Source organism: Manis javanica, chromosome 5, assembly GCF_040802235.1.
Source record: "Manis javanica isolate MJ-LG chromosome 5, MJ_LKY, whole genome shotgun sequence".
Taxonomy (NCBI): Eukaryota; Metazoa; Chordata; class Mammalia; order Pholidota; family Manidae; genus Manis; species Manis javanica.
This window is the reverse complement of record NC_133160.1, coordinates 27,882,749-27,907,471: the sequence shown is the minus strand read 5'-3', so window position 1 is coordinate 27,907,471 and position 24,723 is coordinate 27,882,749. Positions and strand designations below refer to the sequence as shown.

General features: G+C 46.6%; 1 protein-coding gene across 4 annotated transcripts in view; it reads right to left on the bottom strand.

Moving 5' to 3' along the window:
- STK35 (serine/threonine kinase 35) overlaps positions 1-23,509 on the bottom strand; it is a 40,214-nt gene extending 16,705 nt beyond the window's left edge. For 3 of the 4 annotated variants that reach the window (XR_012131505.1, XR_012131506.1, XM_017680174.3), the window contains exons 1-3: positions 22,952-23,509; positions 21,764-22,364; positions 9,041-9,790 (exon numbers count right to left, since the gene is read on the bottom strand). Coding sequence is in view for 2 of the 4 variants with exons in the window: in XM_017680174.3 (XP_017535663.3) it covers positions 9,078-9,790; positions 21,764-22,364; positions 22,952-23,257 (1,620 nt within the window). In the remaining 2 variants the exon portion in view is untranslated. Of the gene's footprint in view, positions 1-9,040; positions 9,791-21,763; positions 22,365-22,437; positions 22,460-22,951 lie in introns of those variants that run through there. The other variant, XM_036996445.2, reaches the window with a different exon arrangement.
- Positions 23,510-24,723: the final 1,214 nt, after the last annotated feature.

The following is a 24,723-nucleotide window of genomic DNA, read 5'->3' as shown; positions in this document are numbered from 1 at the left end:
CGGGCTGGGAAGAGGCGCTTCCTCCAAAGGCTCTTCGTGCTACACCTGGTTGGTGTAGCCAATGCCCTTAGATGCTCAGAGCAGGGGAGGGAGGAGAATCTCTGGGATCATGTCAGCAGTAACGTCTGGATCTCAGTTTAGGCAACTGGACTAAATGCCCAAATAATTTTTTTTTAAGGGTAAAGTCACCCTGTTTGTCTGGGGTGTGGCATCCTCACATTCATCCCTGCTGCCCCACGCTAACCAAGGATTCCTTCCAAACATTCATCAAATCCAAGTATGCAATCTGGTTACTAACAACAAAGTCTTTACTTGCGACTCCCAGTTCTCCTGATGTCTGGTACAAGGCTGGGCTGGGCTCGATTCTGCCAAGATCTGACAGCACAACACTTCCAGTCCATGCCTTAGATTTGCCTGAGACTGGAGCTAGATTCTGGGAGGACATGTCTCAGACATGCCTAAAAAAATCAGAAAGGAAAAAACAAAAGGGTCCTGTATGTAATAATTAAGGATTGCCCTTTTTCCAAAAAGACAGAAATACAGAGTGAGTCAACTGGCTCACATCGTCTGTGACTTTCCCATTGGAACAAAACCCAATATGATACACCAAATTCAAGCCGCCTTTCATTACTGCTACAGTATCCTGCCTTGGACACGAAAAGCCAAGGGTGCCATTTGTAAGATTACCTGCCCGGGTCCCACATCCAGCTCTCTGCAGCCTGGGAAGACAAGCATTTCCATCTTCGTCACTCTGCCCTATGGTGTGCCTAGGTGGCTCCAATCCATTCCTCTCTAATCCCTAGACATCACTTTCTTTTACTAAGAAACAAATACAGATTTTTGACCTGTGTACAACGCAGGCTGAGTTACATCTTTCCCCTGGTACCTCTAACTGAAAGTATAATTCCCTTAAAGTTGGGAAATTCACTGCAGTATTTTATAGTATTGATTTATTCTAAACTTGGCTGGCAGTTTTAAAGCCTGCCATGCTTCTGAATCCTAGAAATGCTGTATGAGGTCCCTATTTCCTCTGATTTTGTAACACCACAGAGGACTCACTAGTAGAAATGAAGAGGGGCTGGGAATTTGTATGTTGCTGCTCTAGTTTATCAAGACAGAACCATGGGCACTTCCCCAGGCCCTGGGTCTACAATGCATCTCTGGTCGGGAATTTCACTACTTAGAACAGTACCCTTTCCCTCTTACCAGCCGAGTCCTATACCTAACAAAGCCCCAGGATGCCAAGGCAAGTACACCCTATGCAATCTCCTCCTTTACTGCTGGGCTTATAGGGTGCCCCTAAACTACCTTCAAGAACTAGCCCAAGGTGCCACCTCCTTCAAGTAGCTTGCCCTCCACTCTCTCCCAAGCTATACCTATGACAACCAAGTGCCCATGTCTCATCCCCACGCTGAACAGCGAGCTCCTAGAGGACAATATCGGGGACCATGCCATCACCACCACCCCCGCTGATGAGCAGAGGTGAAGAGATCCCTTTAAGAGTCACTAAATGAGCTGGAACAATGGAATTTGCAGTCAGATCCCTAGTTTCAAACCCTGACTCTCAAAACCTTAAGATATTGTTTCCTCATCTGCAGAGTGCAAATAAAAACAGCTTCGCAGATTAAGTATGATAATATATGTAAGTGCTTAATTCAGGGCTGCAGATAAAAGGCAGGGCCTCTGCCCTGCACACATCAGGTTTTAATAAGCAGGAGCTGTTACTGCTGATGGCGTTCTGTACCCTGGGGTAAGAGGAAATGGGAGTTGGAAGGACCCCAACCATCAGGCAGCTTTGCTATCAGCTGTTTTGATTTGCCCGAAGGGATGCTGTCTAGGCTAGGGGGATTCAAGGACACCAGGGAGGAGGACATGAGCAGCAACAGCCCTGGGGCAAGCCTGTCCCCTCACAGATGCTTTGATGTCCCGCAGAGCTTCAAGGGATAGATTATCCCTGGGGGCCACCAACCCATTCCACAACAGACAGCTCAACTTCCTCCTGTTGATACAGCCGGAAGAGTCAAGGGCAAAGGCCAGCCCCGGGGCATTATGAACACCTGCCCACCCCACCTGCGGGAGCTCCCAGAAAATAGTAGCCATACCAGGCCTCAAGGTTAACTCCGTATGGACCAGGACCTAAAGCTGCTGGGTCTTCACAGTGCATGCAGGCTGTAAGTTCTGGGAAAAAGAGAAGCAAAGCCTCTGGATCTTCACTCACAAGCCTTCATGTTCACACAGCCCCCAGAAGTGCCAATGAGATGGTAATGCAAGGCTAGGACTTCCATTTCACAGACAGGCACTCACAAGGGACTCAATGTTTCCAGATCTGTGTGGATCAGAAAGTCAATAATCATAGCTGGATGTATCTCCTGCCAATTATCTCTCAACTTTAAATAAAAACCCCATTTTTTAAGGATCTGATCATCTACTTCAGGGTAAAGCTGGCAATTTCCTCCTCCCATCTATCCTTTTGGGGAGCTCAAGGCTCAAGCAGAGACTAAGAGGGACGGATCTCTGGGGTGTAAGAATCAAACCCGAATTGGGTCCCTTCAGCAGTTACACCTTCTCTGTGGAGCCTTCCCTGCTTTCCTCTGGGCCACTTAGTTGTTCACCAGCACACTGAGCCTTTTCACAGGAGAAACTACCCTCCCACATGGAAACCGTCTAAGGGCCAGGCACCTCCGGTCCACATTACTCTTAGTGTGCAGTGCTGGGAGGGCAGGAAATTCAATCTTGATGATGCTCAACTTGATTATGAAAATAACTGCATTGTGGAGATGCTTCAATGAGGCAATATGCCACACTGGTTAAAGCCCAGGTTAAAATCTATATTTTGCCCCTTATTAGCTCCGTGACCTTTGGGAGGTGACTTGAAAAGTAGAAATAGTAATGGTCACAGAGCACTTGGCCGAGGATGACCCCCATCACCAGTCATCTTCAGCACTGCTGCCCTCCTTCAAAGCCTGACCTCTTTGCCCTCCACACTCGTGAGGCGAGGCTCCAATGGGGGCCTCACACCCCTAAAGCCGTCTTGCCCACGGTCTTGCCCCACCTCCCCCAGGGTGTGCAGTCCCTGTTAGTTCACCACTGTCCTGGAGCTGGGACAGGAAGTCACTCAACAGAGAAGGGGACCTGGAGACCCTATCCAGTTCTAGGTTCCCAACTTCTCACCTAAAATCCTTTGTTAATTTATCCCTGGGACACTGTTTTGAAGACCTTGTTTAAAACAAATCACATTAAGCATCTTTCCCATTAAAAAAATTTTTAGTATCACTTTTGATTAATTTGACATCTATAATGTGACACAAGTTGGGTATATAATTCCAGTCAAAGGAAGCAAATGATCCAATTGGCTTCTGCAGCTTCAACACAAGCAGATGTGCTATTGACCATTAGCTGAGCTCAAAAAGCTTGTGAATTCTCAGATCTTTAGGGGCCAAACTAGAGGCTTTGGAATCTCCCCCCACCCCGCCATCGTGCACACCCGTTTAAAAAACCTCAAATTTCATGAAACAGAGGCAAAATCTGAAGCTGAGATGAAGGGGTTAACCCAGGTCACCCAGCTGTTAGCCCAGACCAGTGATAAATATATTATTACTTAAAAACAAGAAATCAGGCCTTTCTTTCTTTCTCTGATGTTAGGCGGCTACCAAGACTGCATATGAAGCAAAGAATATTTCCTACAACCCCTCAGGTCACACCACCATCTGATTTCCTTCAGCAGGCTTGAGCTGTCTGCTCCAAAGAAATGTCATTTAAGGGCCCTGGCTTCAAGAGGCCCTAGTAACCGAGGTTTGTGTATTAGCAAACTTGGCCGCAAATGCAGATTCCCTCTCATCACAGCCCTCCCTGGTCACATGTGGGCAGTAACACCTGGATCATCAGTTTGGCCGGCTTCCCCCTCTGGGTAAGGCTTGCGGCTGGTTGGTAGGAGCCATCAGGAATTATTAAACATCTTCAAAAAGTGACAAAGGAGAGAGAGGATCATCGAATAATTTTTAAAAACATAATATTTTTGGAAGAAAATGGGCAGAATTGCCTTTAGCATAGTTTTTTTTTTAAGTCATTTGGTAAACCTCTGAAGCAAGGCTACTGAAGACTACTGTCTTCAGAGGGGAATGGAAGACAAAATACTTCCACCTCCAGCCAAAGCGTGTATGTAAAATTCCATTTAACATGTCATTTAGACAGTTTATATGGGGCACTTTCATAACCTTTTGTGATTCCCCCAACAACCTCAGTAAAATAAATGATCTACTCTATTTTATGGGTAACAAACCTCAGTGAAATGTAGTTGACTCCATTTTATGAATAAAACCCAGAGAGGTAAAATAACTCACCTGAGGTCACATAACCAGGAAACCACAGAAACAAGGCCCAATCCTGGACGGTCCACTAGGCAACACTCCTTAAGGAAGAATCCTATGTTTCTAACCCAATGGGCATTTCTGTTCATTGTTGCAGAAAACAAACCATGTAGCCCTTTAACATTACTCTGAATCTACTGAGGCGGTTCTTTATCATGCTGGTACTGGGACAAGTATGTTTCTTACATGCAGTTAGAGTCTGAGGCATAACAACAGGTCTGATAGGAAAGCTGGGAATCGGGACACGTAAGTTCTGTCCCTCTACTTCGGACCTTGAATAACTGCTCTCTCTGGGTCTCCAGCTTCCTCCTACTTCTCAGCTCCCCTCCACGGTAAAATTCCTCAGGGAGAGTCATTTACTCCACTGGTTCTCAGTGTGGTGTGGAGTTTCGGAGCTCACGAAGCAAAGCCATTTCATAGCAACAGAACATTATCTGCCCTTTTCACTTTCATTCTCTCGTAAGTGTACAGTGGAGCTTTCCAGGAGTTACAGCATGAAAAATGACACGGCACCAAGTTGTAATGCAGAACAAAGATGAGAAACCACCTGACTATTACGGCAGATATTAAAGAGATCTGCAAAGATATAAAACAATGCCACTCTACATACTAATTTTTGTTTTGAAATCTTTCTTTCATAAATTGTGATACTTCTGTAAATATGTAGCTGATGTGTTACGTATTCATTTGAAAAGAATGTTTAAAACATTTCTCAGTTTTAATTTCTAATACAACAAAAATCCATAGGTATAACCCCAAACAAAAGCTGTCTGGAGTCCTCAATTTCAAGAACATACATAAGTCTTCAGAGCTGGGCCTTCAGACCAAAAACTTTGAGAATCATTGCTCTATTCTGTCTAATTCCTCTTTCATTCTGTCTCAAACCCACTCTGGCTGGGAGTTTCCCCCATTATGCACCACCACCAACCCTGCTTGTGAGCACCATGCCTTCGCGACTGCTAGACCCAGCAGGCAATCCTCAGTCCTCGCCTCACTCAACCTACTGGCGCACAGGCTGCGGCTGACGGATCCCTCTTATCTTTCTTTCACCTGGCTTCCGGGACGCCATAACCAGGTCTCCTCTCTTTCTGTCCGCTTTCCTTCTCCTCAACCTCAATGTTGGATGGCCCACAGCTCAGTCTCTCTTTAGAATCATCTCTAAACCCACTCTAGTACCTTGGCCATCTCTAAATCTGTATCTCTAGACCAGATCTCTCCTGGAACTCCAGACGCTCCAACTGCATATTCCACCTCTGTACTTGGGATTCTAAATACGCATTTCAGCTTTCAGATGATAGTGAAACCTAACTTTCTTTAGCCAAACCTGTTCCTCTCCATCTCATCTGATGGCAAGTCTGTCCTTCCAAGACCAAAATCTTTAAGTCATCCTTGATTCCTCTTATACCTTTCATTCAATTCAGAAAAGAAATCCTGTTGGCTGACGTGAAATCCATCAAAAATCCAATCACCACCTCCCCTGCTCCACCATTCAAAGCCACCATGCCTCTTCCTCACCTGGTCACTACAGCAGCCTCCCACCTTATCCTCACTTCTTCCCCTTCCTCCCCAAGTCAGCACAGTCGTCCCAGGGATCCTTTCAATAGATCAGACAGCACACAGCTGAAATCACCAATGGCTGTCCATCTTACCCCAAAAGCCACAATCCTGATAATGGCCTACTCTAGCAGATGACTCCTTACCTGGTTTTAGCCTCTCCTCCTACACTCCCTTCCTTGTCCTGATTAAGCCTTCAGGCCTTATACTGGCTGTTCCCTCCCTTCTGGGATGGTGTTTCTTAGAAATCCTCATGACTCACCTCCAGCTTCTAACCTTTGCTTAAAATTCACTGTCTCAAAGAGACCCACCCTCATCTCTTACATTTAAAAGAACACCTCTATTTCCCACCTCCCAGAATTCTCATCTCCCCTATCCTGCTCTACATTCCGCACTCAGCACTAACCTACCACTTATGTTCACTGTTGGTCTCCCAATAGAACATAAGGTCCACAAAGGCAAGGATTCTTGTCTGTTCTGTTCACTAATGTATCTGCTGTACCTAAAATAATCCCTGGCAAATAGTTCCCTAATAAATACGTTGAATGAAAATATGGAATTAGCTTCTCTATCTATAATGCTTGGTGGGAGGGAGGGGAGTTTGCGTTCAACAGTTCTTCCCACTCAAGCCTCTGATTCTCTGCCCAGCCAGCCAGAGCTCATGCACATCCCAACTGATCATTAGATCATTTTGGGCCCGCAGGGCTTGGCTCCTTGTCACACAGACCTGGATCCAGGCCCACAATTCTAAATGCCCAGGTAGGGCAGGGCAAGACAGGCTATGGTCAAACAGGCACCAACTGACCAAGCAGTGTCATTCGCTGCTAGAGCCTGGGAGACTTGGCAGTAACTATGTTCCTAATCTTTTCTCATTTCAAGTTCACTCATTCATCTTACCTAGAGACAATCACTCTAATTTAGCTAAAACTTTGTTTTGCCTTGCAAAACAGTACAAATCCCAAGCGTGGACATCCAAAGGGGAGTCTTGATCTCAGTTAGTTATGACATTCCCATAATCCTAACCCAAAGTCAGGTCCTTCTACCAATGTTATCCTTCTTCCTACCCCAGGGCAAACATGAATTCTAAGAGGTTTTTTAAAAGTGGAAAAGATGAGATGGACATGGGAAGTGACAGCATATAACACAATTAAAACACTGTTGAGCCAACCCTTTCTGGGCTCTTAACATGGTACTACCCCAAACCTAGCTTTAGGGAACACTATTCTTATGCACTGCACAGTAGGACAAAGTGGCCTGGCACCTGGAATGTACTCAATACATGCTTGTGGAATGAAAGAATTAAAAGCTCACTCCAGAAACAAGTCTACTGAGAACATTACAGATGTGACCTGGCTTAACCCAGGCTTAATTTCAACTCCAACTAGAAATCTGAGGGTGATAAAGAAAAAAGAAAGGCTAAGACCCCAACTCAGGTGCTGAAATACGTAACGCTCCTTTCCTTGTGACTACTCGATCAGTACCATGCCCCATCACCTCATATCAAGGCTTCAGCAGAATTGAGTGGCTTACTTCCAGCGTGCCATATTAAGAAAAAAGCAGGGAGGAGAGGGATCATGAATGATATATACCTGCCCTTAAATTAGTAGGATATTGAGTAAATGACCTAACCCCTTGCAGGGCCACAAAGATCAAACAGAATGGCCCATGTGAGAACATCTAGCACATACATGGGGGTCAACATCCTCTTCCTTCCCATGAGAAGAGGCTAGGCATTTCTTTTAAGGAAAATATTCAAATCTGACCAACTCACTAGCCAGCATTTGTGTCTATCAGTCTCCCAATATCTTACTACTTTCTTCTATTTGTACATCCTACTAGGTGTCTTGCCAGTTATCTGCTCTGAAGATACAGGCAGTCCTCTATGCTCAGTGCTACTCAATTTCAGGTTCAACAACATCCCTTACTACTGTGAGTGAGATAGTCTGTCCAACTGGCCCCCCAGTCTCCAATCTTATGTTCAATTCAACTTGCACAAGCTGAAGTTCTTAATGCTGCATTGTTCTGCTCTTGTCCCCAGGTGGCTTCCAAATGCCTAAGTCAAGGTCAAATTCTACGGTCCCATGCTTTGCCTGATTTCTGATCTTACTTCCCTCACTCACACCTCAGACTGTGGTCCAACTGAACTACCCCTGGAGTTCCTCGCAGACTTCTGTATTTCCCACTGGCTGGTCACCGTCCTCCCCGATAACCACATGTCTACACTCCTCACTAACCCACACTAATAGTCTCTCTTAAATGTGCTAGGCTCCTTCCACTTCAGGTCCTTTGTGGAAGCTAGTCCTTTGACCTGAAAAGCTCCTCCTGCCCCCCATTCCCCATTCTTGCCTCTGGGAAACATCCTCTCAAGGGTAAATCTCCCTTAATACTTCTTCCTTGTAAAGCAACTATGATCAATGATAAGGTTTCTCTCCCCAAGTAAGCTGCAGAATTTATGAGCATACAGCATGTTTCTAATTTTGCTTACATCATTACACCAGGCCCACAGTACCCGACACTGAAAGCCCACAATAAATTTGCCCAATAGGCAAAGACTTGCGTATGAGAATACTCATTCACACATGTTTACAGGACCTAAAATGCAGAAGCCACCTGATATCTAAAGTAGGGGAATGGTCCATTTTGGTACATATAATATAAGGCCGATTGCTAAAAGCCATACTTTCAAAGTATGACACAGGGAAATGCTCAGATGAGCATTGAATAAAAAAGCAGGAAATAAGCTCCACTAACTACAGCAAAAGCTAAACTGCAGACCTGGATGTGTGAGCAGGAGGGATGATCAGGGGTAGCATTTATTCTCCAAAAACTGTCCATACCTCTTTTGTACATTTTCTACCTTTAGCATTTATTAACTGATGAGAAAAAGGGTTTCTAAAAGACTTTGAAGATACTCAGCTCAAATGTGATGTCCACTCAGAGAGCTTCCCTAGACTTTCCAACTCATACTCGTATCTCCTATCTCAACAAGACTTGGGGGAACTTTGATAACAAGAACTTGGTTCTCCTCAGACCTGTACTGCCCCCCTGGCCCCACTCCAGGGCCCAGGATAAAGAATCCAGTCCAGGAAGTGTGCATGCAGAACCAAAGGTACACTCACCTAGTTTAAAAACACCCAAGATGCTTTACCCTGAATTTTAAGCAGCACATGTGACCTGGTCCATTCTGGTTTCAAGTTCAAAGGCATCAGGCCGGTCCTGTGGGTTAGCAGCTAACATATCTTTCAAGAGCTGCTTGATCCCCTCAGACATGGAAGTCCTGCGTTTCTGGGGGATGTGCAACTCCATCTTTGGGTTTTCTAGCAGCGCCTCACCAACAGGGACGATCTCAGTCCCCTGTTTGATATAGGTCCCCAGGAGCTCCTTCTTGGTCTCAGAGTCAATGAAAGTGATTCTTTCTATCATTGCCCAGATGATAATGCCCAGGGCAAAGATGTCAGCCTTGGCTGTGTAGTGTCCTTCCCAGACTTCGGGGGCCATGTAGAAGTCTGAGCCACAGGCTGAGGACAGCCAGTACTTATTCACATTCACATTTTTGTTGTCTTGATTGCCCTCTTTGCCTCGGGGGGCCAACCCAGCACAGACCTTGCTGAGTCCAAAGTCTGCCACCTTGAGGATGGGGGTGCCAGACCTCTCTGTGATGAGGATGTTGTCTGGCTTTAGGTCCCTGTGCACGATGTGGTTTTTGTGCAGGAAGGCAATGGCGCTCGTGAGCTGAAGCATGAAGCTTTTGTTGGTAGCTGGGTCCGGCCTCCGGGACAGGACATACTGATTCAGGTCTCCGCCTTCACAGAACTCCATGACAAACCAGAGATAGCAGGGCTCCTCAGCATAACCCAGGATCCTTTCTCCTAAATCAAAGGAGGGCGGGAAAGAGCTTGAGTGAGATGGTCACATTCACACCACCTGCAGACTAAGGAACACAGCCTATCAGAGCAGGAGTGACCGTGGGGACAATGGCTCCAAGCCAAGAGGACCAACTCAACTGGCACCGAGCCAGCTCTACACAAGCAGGCCTGCTCTGCTCACACAGGATCAGTCAAGGTCTGACAGAGGCTGCAGGGACTGGTGTCAAATGCCTGGATTTGGAAATTAGAATGCCTGGGAAGTAACTCTGGTTTACTGCCGACAGGCTGAATAGCCAGCAGGCAGCTGAGTTCACCTTTCCAAGTTTCTACTTCTGCTTCTTCACCTGTAAATGGCCATGTGTAACTGGGTACTTGCCAACGAGCTTAATATTTACCACCACCGGAGTGGGAGGAAATAGCCCCCCTCTTATAAAATGAAGAATCTGAGGCTCACAGACTTAGTAAAGAGACTCAAATCCATCTAACTGGGAAGCTATTCTGCTTCGTTATGGTGTCTCCAAACAGGCAGCACCCCCGCACCCACATGGCCCAGAGCTGCTGAAGTGAGGTAAAGCACGCAACGCAGCCATGAAATATGTGTTACTCCAAACCAGGCAGGCTACCATCCCTTCCTTCTTTCCTGACTTGTATAATGATCCTTGTCAATGTGTCCAGAATGGCACTACAATTTTATTTCAGAGGCACACTCCAACCCACCAGCTTTCTGCTAGCTACCATATGCCCACCACAGGTTAGGTACATAGCAGGCCCCTGTCTCTATGAAGCCCAATTTCAAGGAGACATGTATCTAAAATGGCAAGCTTCACAAGCATTTGCATCAAGGCCAACTTTTGTGAACAGTGAAGGGTGGGTAAGTGCTGCCAGATCTAAAGAAGTCAGAAGGGGAAGAACTGCGTTAATAACCCCTAAAGGACAGGCAGTAAGTAGGTCACACAGGAAGAAGGGAATTCTAGGTTGAGATGGAATGCCTAATAGAATACAGGAATGAATGGACCAGAGAGGTGTAAACAGGAAGCCTGTGGAGAACAGTGGGGTCGGAAGGAGATGTATATGAGGTGGAATAACGTGTTGGCTTGACATTCCAACTCAGCCTTTCCCAAAGTCTTTCCTTTTGAACCAGAAACTCCAGGCAAGTTGGTGACTGACATCTCCCAACAGAACCAACTGTTCTTCGTAGAACAATTAATGGCACACTGAGCCCTTACCTGAAGTTACTTGCTAACCACCACTGCCCCCCAAAGTCAAGTCTAAATAGATGGATGTAATATCTTGCTGATGAGGCTAGGCCTGCCCTGGGTGGTCACATGGAATATCTGTGACTGAGCCAGAGCCTGCAGACAAGTCCTCTGAACCTAGCATGGTGTTTCCATTCTACCAGAGTGATGCACTCCTCACCCAGCGTCTGCCAAAGCCAGTAGTTCTGGAGTTCTAGGTTGAGGCAAGAAGATGACTACATGGACAAGGCAAAAGCTTCAGGTTTTTACCACAATCTGAGAGATCTCACTTCCCCTGTAATTATATAATTCGTTTATATTACAACCAACGTAATACAGGTAGAACCAGTTTGAGGCAGATGGGTTTTTTTTTTGAAGTCAGTTGTTTCCCATCACATAATCCTCTTTCTAGGTCATCAGCTGTAGTGGGCTGGGGCTCTTTTATCAAAACACACTGCAAAACCAAGCAGTGATCTGAAGCCTGGATTAATCTAGGCCCCAGAGGAAAGACCCCCAAAAAGGAGGGCAAGAAATGTTTGCTGGTGGTAGAGCCAGAAAGGAAACGATTAAAAAGCCATCAAATTCCTTCTGCCACATCAGAAAACATTATTTCTGGTGGGGAAATAAAGGGTGGGGAATGATTATTTTATATACAAAGTTGGTAACTATAACAACTCAAGCAAAAAAAAAAAAAAAGTCTGCAAAACAGACTCCAGCACAAGTCCAGGTTAGGAGAATGCAGGGAGAGAGAAAAGGGTGAAGGGGGTGTCCGACAACAGCGAGTGGGTGAGGCCCTTGGGACCAGCCCAAGGGGCTTGCTCAGGGGTGTGAGCTGAGCTCAGGAGATGCTGAGGGAGAGAGCTGTTTGCGGAGGGAAAAGCCCTGGACAGGAAGCAGTGCTCAGAATCAGACACAGCAGCCTGAGTGTGACAGAATGGAAAACGGAGGAAAGCAGAGACCAGCCCAGAGACAGACAGCTCTTCTTTGCATAGCCAAGGGCCCTGGGCTTATTTCACCAGAAGCTGCAGCATGTGTTTTCATGCAGAAATCCCCAGCTGCTCACTAAAGACCCTAAGAGGCATGTTAGAATTCCGGCCCTTTCCTTCTGGCCAATCGCCCACCTGGGCCCCCAACTACTCACGGTGAGATGGAGGGAAGGGATGAGCACTTGATACATTTCTTGTGCAGCAAGCCAGGGTGAAGTAAGAGGAAGAATACAGGCCAGAGGACAAGCTCTGCCCAGTAGTTTACTGGGTGGTTTCTGGGTTCAAAGGAAAATATGGGGAGGCTGAGGTATGACAGAAAGCTGGCTAGAACCTTGGGCAAGTCTCTGAACCTCTCTGAGCTTCAGTCTCCTCATCCATTGAGTGAGGGTGCCACCTATGCCACGTACTACTGAGTTATCACAGGCATGAAATACATTTTTGTAAGACATGCTGGGGAAATCACATGCTAGCATCACTAACATCATCGTTCCTACCAGACCTCAGCTGAGTCCTAGGAGTCACTGACTTCAATGATCCTGGCATAGCAGACCACTGAATGAAGCTCTCAGATGTCAGGCAAAAGATGAAATAGATCAGAAAATGAAAGTGGATGATTACATCCCTTGTCTGAGGATGTAATCGCTAATAGCCATGTTGTAGCCAGACCAGGCCACTCTTTCTGGTGGTGATCTATCTAAATCGCACCCTCCTTCTTACCCAGCTTTCTGTGGGCATCAAATGTACACCTTAGGGCCCAGCTTGAATGCTATCCTACTTGATTTGCCCAATTTCTCTTCTGACCAGCCAAGGCCCTTGTCTTAGTTTACCAAGGTGTTCATACACTGGGGAAGGGAAAAGGGCAGACTTTCGGGAATTCTCAAACACTGGTTCTGAAGTGACACTAATTCCTGGGGACCAGAAATGTCACTGTGGTCCACCAGGCAAAGCAGAAGCTTACAGGTAACAGGCCATCAATGCAGTTTTAGTTTCAGGTCCATTTCAGTGGGTCCCCGAAGCCACCCTGTGGTTATTCCCCAGATTCAGGAGGTGTAACTGGAACAGACACATGCAGAACTAATGGAATCCCCTACATGAAATCAACAGGTTTTCGAAATAACTGAAAACATTTACTTAATTTTTACAGTTCTCTTGTTTGGTATAACCGACAGTTCTGTAAGATTAAAGAGCTAAAGATTTAGCTTCCTAAAGGTGGAAAAAGGCGTCAGAGTGTTACTTGGAGGTGATAAAGGTTTGTGGTGAATGAACATATGAGAACCCACCGGGTTCCAGGTACTGTTTCAGAGGCCCATTATGTGAGCTGTCACCTTGCTGGACAGTTTCACTGGGGGAAACTAAGAGAAAGGTCCAGCAACTTGACACAATCACTGTCTCGAGTGGTTTGGTAGGGTGTGAGCCTCCACAGCCAGGTCCTTCCACCGACAATGCCATCCATCAGGTCACTGGGGCGCGAAGAAATGCACTTTGACTTAAAGAAAGGCAGGTAGGCCCACCTTCAGGATAGCTCTATTACCTTTCCCCAAATCCAATAACCAGGAGACCTGTATTTCAAGTATCCTATGCCACAGTTCACAGGGAGACAGAGAAAATGGTGGCGGCGGGGAACCAAGCAGGTGTCTCGAATCTCATTACATAGAAATAAGTAGCATTGGAGTCTCCTAACAAAAGGTGCCTCCTCTACTCTGAAGCTTGAGGCCAGCCATCTCAGCATAAAGATAACTCAGTATGAACTTTTGGGACAAACAGCATGAGCAGTCACCTCCTAAAAAGAGACACAAAATACCCAGGACTTTTAAAGCCTGTTCCCAAGCCTCCAGAAGTCAGGCTTCCATACTCTAGTCAATTCCACTTCATTTCCTGAGCACACACTGCTTGCAGACACCAGCATTGAGACGAGTTCAGAAGCAGTCTCTGCCCTTACAAACAAAGGTTTCTGCTCACTAGAAGCAGAATGACTACAGCTATGGGAACAAGGGATAGGACAGGAGGAGGAGCAGGAAGAGGTGGTTAGGATGAGAGTCACTGGGAGAGCAGCCCCTTGACCTGTGTCTCCTGGGATGGGATGAAGAGGGTGAGTCCTAGGAACTCTCTAGTCCCCCTCTAGGAACTTGGGAGCGTGTTTGCAGAGAGAAACCCAGGTAATCTGGGGTAAGCAGCAAAGAGAGAGCAGGAGAAGGGTTGAAATGAGGCTGGAGAGGAAGCAGCTGGAGGTACTCTCACAAGAAATGGTGTCTGAAAGACAAAAAGATACAAACTTAGACTGAGAAATGGGAAGTAAAGTTCTTGATATATTTTAGGAAGTGCACTGCTTATTAAATCTAAGAAATCATCAAGTTTAAGAACTACAGGCTGTTGACAGCACTATGCCACACCATCGACTATGTCAGGTTCTGATTTCCAAGATGCTAACGTGTGAAAGAGCATGTTTTAGAATTGATGAAACAAGTTCCCCAGGGAGGTGTGAGGAGGACTTAGAAATGGAAGGCAGACTGGTGAAGGGATTCACCAGGAGGTCTGGAAACCAGAAGTGAGGGCTGTCAAGGGAGGAAGGAAAGGTCTTGGAGGTTTAGAATCAACAGGACTTCTCATGTGTCATGCATGATGGAAAGGAAGAATTCAGAGAGTACTCCAGCCAATTCTCTTTACTCCAAACCCCTTTCTACTTAGATGATAATTATATCCCCTTCCACAGGTAAGGAAACTGAGGCTCAGAAGATTAAATAACCTACCTATGTCATGGTCTCACAGATAGTTACGGGCACACCCCACAGTCCCCATCCCCACAGCCTGGATTTAACCATGATGCTCTACTGCAGCCTCTTGGTGCCGGCAGCATTTAACACCTAGATGTTTTACTTTTACAGCCCACTGCTCATTTTGACAAAAATTTCCTTGTTAAGCAAACTATTATGTATGTGTCCAAAGAATATAATGTCCATCAAATCCCTGGTGTTGACAGTCCAACCACACAACATTTAGTCATTTCTCAACAGAGGACTAATTATGATTTTGACTTCAGTGTGCCGAGATGACAATTCAGCAACATGTACCACAAGTCTTAAAATGCTCAATCCATTTGATACAGAAGTCCCCCTCTAGGAACTTGGGAGTGCCAAAAAGACAAAAACAAAAACGAAAACCCACACCACCAACAGCAATGAAAAGGGCACACTAAGTGCCAAAAATATCCAGAACTGGTACTCCATGAGGCAAGTAGGAAGGAAGACCTGAGACAACTGTCAGGAGCAGCCAGTGGCAATTACGGTACTGCCACTTGGATGAGTGCTTATACTTCAACAAAATTTACTTACATAAAAAGCCAACAGAGAGCTTACATAACATGTCATAAGCAAATTTAATATGAAGTGAAAGAATATGAAATTGTTTAAGAAAATGGATTAGAAAGGAATCTAGAAAAATGAAGTTTGAATTTGTTATGACTGCAGCCATCCCTGTTTCTGATCAGTTAAGAGTTGCAGATTAACCTATTTAAAGTGGCTCAGCTGAAGACCAAGCCTGAGGAGCTGAAGGCAAGGATGCATCCACCAGGTCTCCCCAAGGACATAAGGACTGAGCCCTGTCCCAGCCCCAGTGACCTTGGGCTGTGTCTGTTTTTATAGACAGGCTGGGTCGAGCTCAAGATACAAAGTATCCAAAATACTTTGTAAGATTAGTCAAATGTCATTGTACACTAAAGAGATGACCTCCTAGGGTGGCTGCCAGGGCAAGATATAGTGTCCTTCCAGGAAACGAGAAGCCAATTATGAACCCAAGGCACAACAGGAAGGACAAGGGCTGTGGAGCCAGCCAGGCCTGGGGTCAACACCCCTACTCTTTCACTGACACGGCTATGTGACCCTGGGCAAAGGTCTGAAAAGCCTATCAAACTGTTTCATCTTTCATAAACTGGGAAGAGACACGTATCTCACTGGGCTATTGTAAGCCTTAACAGTGACACATGAACCATCCTGCATCATACCTGGACACCAGAGAGACAACTGCTATGTTAATGGGTCTGGACACCACTGGCAGCCCCCTGGTACAGTCAGCATGTCAAGAACATGGAAACTAGGAAGAACATCTGGTTGTTAATCTAGAGCCTAACTCTTTACTGGTATGGTACTGGACAAGTTACTTGACCTTGATGGGTCTTGATTTTCTCATGTGTTGAGACCAGGTTACGAAAACAACTTAAATGGAGAGGATTAAATGAGAGAATGAATATGAAAATACTATGAAAGGCTAACTACTAGTATTCGAACATTATAAGGATCTTGTTGAGAAGCAGACTCTACTAGCCAGAGTGGGGAGTAACCCACAGCAATCTGGCTCCTTACTCCACATGAAGTGGGTCTTGCCACATAACTAGGCCATACCTCTTGCTAGGATGGCTTCTGATTTACCCTTTTACAACTCATCCTCCCCCACCCCCCCAAACTTAGTCCAGATTCCTGGCAGCTGCTCCCCCAGAGTACCTCCCCAGACTGCAGTGTTGTGCTGTGTCTACCTCCACTGAGTTGGGCACACCAAGGCTTTGAGCTTCCACAATGTACCTCACACACAGTACGTTATGTGCTCAATAACTGGGTGAAATGAATCAAGATGAGAACTGTGAGCTGGAGAGGCTTGAGAAAAAAGGGAAAGAATAGGGTAAATTCTGGTAGGAGACATGCAGAATATGTACCTTAAAGACAATTAGGTAAAGATCGAGAATTTGCGAGTCACTAAGGAGGGCTCCTGGCCCTAAGGATACCACCACAGGCTAAATCTAAGTTTAAAAATAAACTCATGTTCTATTGGAAAGCTAAGCCCTCCTTGAGAGTTTATACCACAAAAAGCCCTACCCAATGCAACCCCAATTAAGGAAAGCTCTCAAGTAAGGGTTGTTCCTACCTCCTGGGGCTGGTATCTAAAATCCCCAGCACACACAGAAGGCAGGCTAGTCAGTAGCAAGAGAAGAGTCTGCATGGTTGTCTCAGTACATTCAAGAGTAGGGAACTGAGACTCACGGGAGGCACCAATAGAGAGCAGCAGTGCCTCAAGTACTGATTAACACAGAATTAAAAATAAACAGTAGCCATTAGTTTCTAAAATATGATTATGCCCATTTAACCAAGAAAAAATGAACCCAGAACTTAAGCCACCTGTCCTGAGTGCAGCACAGCTGTTAAGAAAAAGCAGAGTCAAGCTAGAACGCCTGGGCTTGGATGCTGGCTTATCTGCTTAGCTGTTTTATATGGGTGATTTCCGTCCCATCAGTGCCTCAGTCACCTCACCTGCGAAACAGGGCTAATTACAGCACTTACTTCAAAAGGTGGCTCTGGGCACTAATTCTGTTAACAGAAAACCTTTAGAAAAGTACCTGGCACAGAGCAATCAGTAAGTTGCAGCTCTTAAGCAGGTGAAACTGGGGCTAAAACCAGCTGACTCCAAGTCAACACCACTGTTCTGTTGTATCCAGTTAATTCCCAGGGTCCCTAGGGCCACTTTTTGACTGTGTCAGAGTAGCCAAGTTATCGCTACCCAGCTCTCTGCCTTTACGTGGGGGATGTCTCAACTCTGAGGCCCTAAGCTCCAGTGGAGAATTCAGAGTTGCTTTCTCAGGGCCTGGGCTCAGGTGGCCCAGCTCTGACCCTAAGGTTTCCCTTGGCACCCAATAGGCTGGGGATGGGGAGTGCTGGGCCAGTGGGGGTGGGGGGTGGGGGGCTTTGGTTTGCGGGCTGGCAGCCAATCCACAGCCAAGACCCGGGTCTTGCTCCCCATCCTACCCTGTGCTCAGCGACTGAAGTCCACTTCTACTTCCTTCCCCTACTCCCCCATGCCTCTTTACTCCCAGAAGGAACTTGTTTTCTGGGATACCCACCACCAGTGACGTTAACTGTGGTCACTTGGGCACGTTTTGTGTGCCTCTTGGAAGAAATGTTGCACAGTTTCTTCTAACAGTGCACAGTGGCTCAGCCACCACTGGCTCTCAGTGCACAGACAGGACTACCTCCTAAGGGCCTAGATTCCCACCCATGTCAAGCCACTTAAAGATATCTTGAGTACAGCAAACTTTAACTGGTAAAGTACTAGTGTCTTACAAATTAGAATAAGCTAGGATCCCACTTTTCTAAACTAATAATTCAGTATTCTGAGCCTTGAGAGTTTGTCCTGGTTATATATACACATATTTGTCCTTATTTGTTGCTATTTGTCAGAAAGCTCTGTGCTATTTCTTCATTTGCCCTACTACGTGTCAGTGTGTGTATCAGAGGGAGCACCAGTATTCCTGAGTTTGACAGTGAGCTGGGGCTCACCAGCTGTCTTCTCAGTGGCGGTAATCTTGACCTTAGTTTTAGGTGCTTTTGGCACAGGGTCCTTTAGTAAAGGAAACAAGGGGATAAAAGCAAACTGCTGATGCTTTCATTCCTCTGTAGGGTTGAACAAAGACACCGACTCATCAACCCAGTAACTTATAGGATTGTTAGTCTGATTTTAAAAAACCCTGGGGACTGGTTTGAATGGTACCATTAACTCATTTGGGGCCAAGTCAGCTCTTTTCTGGCTTCAGTTTCCTTCTCTGTGAAACACAAGGCCAGATTAGGCATCCAAGACCCCTACTGATTCTGAAACTTCTGTTCTCCAAATAATGATCTGGGTAGGACTTGTCGAGTCTATGTTCTGAGAGAAACCGAAGCCGTAAGACACAGAAATCCATCAAAAAAAGTTGGATCAGACCAAGAACTGAGGTATGGAGTTTCCCTTTTCTTTGGATTATTTCTATGTCAAATGACTATAGAAATGTCTGAGTATTCACTAGAGAACCGGTACTGAAAGAGGAAAAGCAACTATTCTCTATTTGGCTTAACTGTTAAATCAATCCCACTTTCTCTCTTCTCTCCCTATCCGCATGGCCCTAGGCAGCCGCCTTTTAAGCCCATTTTCTCTGCCAACTTCTGATTCTTATTCCTGTTAATTCTGCACATCTGTACTGAGTCCTTATAGAGCCAACCTGCCTTTTCCGCTGGTGACCTTGATTAGTATGAAGTCTTCCACAGGTCCTCAAAATTTTCAAATTAAGTTTCTTTGGGGAAGAGAGTGTCTTTTCCCCCACCTGCAAATAGGCTATAAGGACTCATTAAAAAGTATGTGGATTTGGTTCAGTTGAGACTTTAAGGCAATTAGCACTTTTTGGTCTTATTTCAAAATTACTCTAAATTGCAGGAGACTGGGCAGAAAGTGACTACAAGTGACTTTATTGACAGAGATGAACCAGATTATCTCTAAAATTCCTTCCAACTGACATTTCTGAACGCTACCAGTGTGCCTAAACCCAGTGCCCCTGGGCAGATTGACTGCTAAATTTTGGAAGCTGAAGTCAGGAAAAGTTAACCTGGAGTGATGTGGGTCTTTAGTCTACACTTGAATATTAACAGCAAACACAAAACAAAAACAAATGCATATTTACTGACTGCTAACTTAACACTTGAAACGTAAACCTGAATGGCAATTTTGTAAACTGAGGCAATGCCCATTTTCTTTACTGCCCCTATGGCTGATCCCAGAACATTACCTGACTCATAGCAGAGGCTCAAATATTTTGAGGACTCTAAGCAATTGAAAAGGAACATATGAGCCATGTGGCCTAAAGCAAAACATTTCATTTCTCTAGGCCTCAGTTTTAGTTCACAAAGGGAGGACGAAAACACCAGCATTTCTGTCAACTTGGTGTTGCTGACAACACAGGCAATAAGATGTGTTCCGTAGTCAAACAAGAAAGGGAAACTTGAACAAGAATACCGGGCATCTCAATTCCACTAATGGTGGGAAAGATTCAAAACATAGCCTGAACTTGCTAGACAGTGAAGTCCACCTTAGCTGAGCACCTACTGACATTCCGAGGCTGCAGAGCAACCGTATGACATATCTTATGGATAAAGGAATGCTCCTCACAAGTTTTAAATGACTTGTCCCATGTCTCATGCAGTCAGTTCTGACCAGCCAAGACTGAAAGCGAGTGTAACCCCAAAGCCCATGGTATTAACCTCTAAGCCATGCTGCCACTGTTTACTGCGGAGTTCTGAGAAACTGTACACGTCAGAGAATTTTAACAGTATATGGTGAGAGGAAGCAAAGACTCTAAACCCAGGTGCCACTGAGGATTGGCATCAATGAATGCGGACAGAAGGGGATCATTTGGCAAAGTGAATTCCCATTTCCCAAGGGGAATGAGTGTGTAATATGGACTCCTGACCATTCATTGACCAGAATGGAAAGAGTCTGATGGAAGTAAAGATTTGTAGAATACAGGTAAGGTAAAATAATCTCCTGGAAAGTCTTCAAAAACAAATATTCACCTGAGGAGAGGGTGGGCTTTTCAGAGTGGATGAAGCAGAGATGGGTATAAAAAGTGGAAGCCTATTTTTAAAAAGGACTCCAGGTGATACGGATCATGTCCCTCCATCGTCAACTGACTTGAGGCAAACTAGTTCTCTTGAGATGGGCTTGTAGGATCTTAAAGTTGGGCAAAAGCTGGAAACGAGATGCCCTATCCAACCATACCCAAAATTTTACCCGTTCTTGAAACATCAGTTCTAGTTCATCCTTAAGGTAGGGAGGGCACCATTACCCAATGTGAAAGGATCTAGGCATTGAATGCGACAGATTTGGATTTATATAACTTAAGCTATGAAAAATTGTAAGGAAACCAGGAGTACAAACTGACTCTCCTTGAAAGTTGGTTAACCTTGCTCAAGTTGTATTTGATAAATCCTTGGTTATCAAAAGAAGATAGCACTTACACAAAGTTATTACCTAAAATAACTTCTGTAGACTCCTAGGAAGAGTAACCTCTTTCCTGAGAAGGGAGCTCAAGACTTCTAGCCCACTCGCCCAGTCCTCTCTGAACAGATTGTTGGTTACTTGTAGTCCGAACAAGACATGCGAGTAATGAAGGCTCAGGATGAATACACTCCCTGACAAAAGTTAAAACCCCAAAACTACAACTAGCTCTCCCCGGACTGCAAAACTCCCTTGTCTCACTGAGCCCTATCTTCCCTATAAACAAAGCCTCAGAGGATTAAGAAAAAGATTAAGAATGTAAAATAGAAAAAAGATGGTTAGATCATGTTATGTGACAGTTCTAGGCCCCACCTGCGTGGTTATTATTCTGCAGGTCCCAGAGGATTTAGCCAGAAAACCGCCAGTTTGCTTGACTGCTCTGGGATGAGGGGTTGGGGGGTCTCAGAGGAAAAGGCAGGAAGCAAAAGTTTGGGGGCTGGGGCTGGACGGTGTCAGGATATTTGGAACCAGGCAGGGAGGGGGTGAGGGAGGGCCCAGTAACACCTTTTTGTTTTCTTTGCTTTGGAAAGTAAAGATAAGAGGCCCTAGAGATTGAGGAGGGCTAAGCAGTTTTTCCATCGATTCTACCAACTCTGAACCCAACCCCCTCTACGACCCTGCTCCCATCTTAAAAGTGCTCGATATTTAATGATAATGGTTCACATCTGCTGAGCACTTACTAAGATAATGGTTAGTACTTAATGAGTACTTGTTATGAAAACACAAGCTAACGTTCGTGCTGGGGACTGATCCTGGGTCCTGAAATAGAGGCGGCCCGGGAAAAGAGGGTGTGTCTGGGCCCAGGGTGACAGGACCAGGACCAGGGCCTTGGGATCTGGGGGCAGTTTGGGCCGAGGGATGTAGGGCCGAGGATGCAGGCCCTGCGCGGGCCACATGGCCCGTGGCGCTCCTACCTTTCAGCGAGGTCTCCACCAGGCGCAGGTAAAGCTGCGAGCTCTTGTTGCCGTGGCTCATGCGCTGGGCTAGCCCGTTGCGCTGCAGGACGCACTCCTCAAACTGCACTACGTTCTGGTGGCGCCGCTTGAGGCTGGTCAGGGCCCAGAACTCGGCCAGCGCCAGCTCCACGTTTTCGGGGGCGTCGCAGCGAATCTTTTTGACCGCCACCCGGGCCCCACTGCGCCCTGCCACTGCCTCGTAAACCACGCCGTAGCTGCCGCGCCCGATCTCCGCCAACAGGCTGTACCGCGGCCGAGCCGACCCGCCGCCGCCCTCTGGTCGCTGCCGCACCGGGTAGGCCTCGCCCGGGGCCTCGGCCTCCACCGGATCCATGGCCTGGGCTGCCGCCGCCGGCCTCAGCTTCGCGCTGGGCGCCCGCGGCACTGGGCTTCGCCTTTTCCGCGCGGGGCTTTGTGTACCTCTACGGGTGCCGTCCTCTTCCCCCGTTTCCATGGCTGCGGGCGGCGAGGGGAGCAGCAACGGCGCTGCCCGGGCCCCCCTGGCCTCATCCCTTCGTCCGGCCCCGGGACGAGGAGGAGCGGGACCTTGGATCGTGACCTGCGGGCGAAAGAATTGGTTAAACGAGGCCGAGGAGAGGAGGCAAAGAGCGCAGGCCGCAGGGCGTCCGCACCTCCTCCTCCGACGGCCGCGGCTCCTTTAAGACGGAAGCCACCGCCAATGACCGAACAGGAGGGGAGGGGAAAGCGGGAAAGACGGAACCAGAGGGCTATGGCTCAGAGGGGGAGCCGGAAAGAAGAGCAAAACCACCCGCCTTCTCAGTTAATTTATCGTGTAAGAATAGGAAAAACAAGGACAAAAGGCCTTCACAATTTATGGAAATTGCCTTAAAAAACAGTTTGGAGTGTGGAAACCATTTTTCCTACCTGACTCCTCTGGGATCCCCCTCCCTACGTTCCGCCCTGTGTTCTCCCGGGTGTAAACAGTCCATTGAATTAAGCCCGAGCCGAGCCCAACGAACCGACCCACATCCCCGAGGGCTCTGGGTGGAGGGCGTTAACGTGGAAGTTCGGCGTCCCTGAGCGCGCCAAACTTGGGGCCCGTTTGCCTCCCCAAGCGCCCGAGGCGGCGGGGGTTGCTCCAGCATCAGCGCTTGTTTTCACTTCGCGGGCCGCGCCCTTACTTACCTGGTCGGCGCCCCTCCACTTCCGGGCGGTCCGTTTCCCCGCTGGGGCCCCCGGCTGGGGATGGTCCGCTCCAGGCCCGGGCTGCCGCCGGTACGTAGCACGGCGAGTGGCGCTGGCCTGGGCCAGGCGAGCTACTGAGCCTGTTGCTGCGCGGATGGTGGCAGCGACGCTGGCGGGGGAGAGCCGGGTGTCCTGACTCCTGCCGCTCTCCGCGTGTTCTCTCCAGCTGAGTCTTTTACATAATCTATTTATAAAAGTCGAACCTCCCGCAAGCACTCGGGCCAGTGGGGGTTCCTGGTGGCCCATCCCCTGGGAGGCCGTTGGAGTACCGTGCCTCCCGGGTCCTGCAGAGGTCGACAGAGCAGCCGCAGCCCGGCGCACCGGGCACGTTGCGCCGGGGTCCAATCACAGGCGAGAACACCCCACCAACAAAAAACAGGCGCCAAATTCACGCGATCAGCTGCGGCCGCGCTGTCTCCGCAGCTGTCTGCGCACCGTAACTGCCTCTCCCTTTCTCGCCTGGGCTGCGTGTAGGGGAGCTACCCGCTGTAGGCGCCTAATAAATACCAGTTGGTTGATTGGATTGGTCCGTTTGATTGATTCATAGGTGGTGCCTGGGAACCGCCTGGGACTGGGTTGGAATCTACACCCTGCCTCCTATTAGCCGGTTTATCCCGGGTAAATCATTTCCCCACCCGGGACCTGTCTCCTCTTCTGCAAAATGGGTAGACTGATCTTAACCTCCCGGGGTTGATAGCGCCAAGTGAATTGAATGTATATGAATATAAAGTGGCTAATTGGGTGCAGGGATGAGGTTAGCGCTCAGTGTAAGGTCCATTTAGGTATGGATTTTTAAATACTTTGTTAAATGTTTTGTACCCCAATGCCTAGTAGGTGCCCATCATTTGTTAACTGAATCTACAGATATTTACTGAATGCCTGTAATGTGCTAGGCACCATCCCAAGTCTCTGGGAGTAAAGCAGTGAACAAAGCAGACTCTGCCTTAGTTGAGATTCTATGTCCCTGGAGGAGACAAATATGGGTGAACTTGTGCAAGTTGATTAACTTTCTGTGTGTTTAATTGTTATCTGTAAGAAAAAACAGTAGTTGGAGAATTCACTGAGGTTATACAGTTAGAACAGGACAGGGCCTTGCACACAATAATGTTAGATGTTATTAAATAAACAAGTACACGGGATAATTTAGGACAAGATAAGTGTGATGGATAAAAAGAGTTGAAGAGTGTCTAGGGGTTGGGAACAGGCCACCTCCAGTAGTATGGTCACTGAAAGACTAACATCTTTTGAATAAAATTTCAAATTTACATATAAATTGCAAGAATAATAAAGAATTATCATATACTTTTCAACCAGAATAGCAAATTATTATTTTACTGTATTTGCATTATTATATTTTCTCTTGCATGTGTACTTTTTTCCTAAATCATTTTAGAGTTTCAGATATGCCCCTTTAATCCTGTATACTTTTGTGTGTATTTCCTAAGAACATGGACATTCTCTTGTATAATATCAGTACAATTATCAAAATCAGGAATTTTAACAATGATATGATTCTTTTATTTAATACACCTTCCATATTTAAATTTTGCTAATTGTCCCTATAGTATCGCTATCCCTTAGGATCCAATTCAGGATCACATGTTGAGTTTAATTGTCATGCCTGTTTTTAGTTTCTTTTAATCAGGAAAGGCAGTTAATTACTCAGCCTTTGTCTTTCATGACCTTGCCATTTTTGAAGAGCACTGGTGACT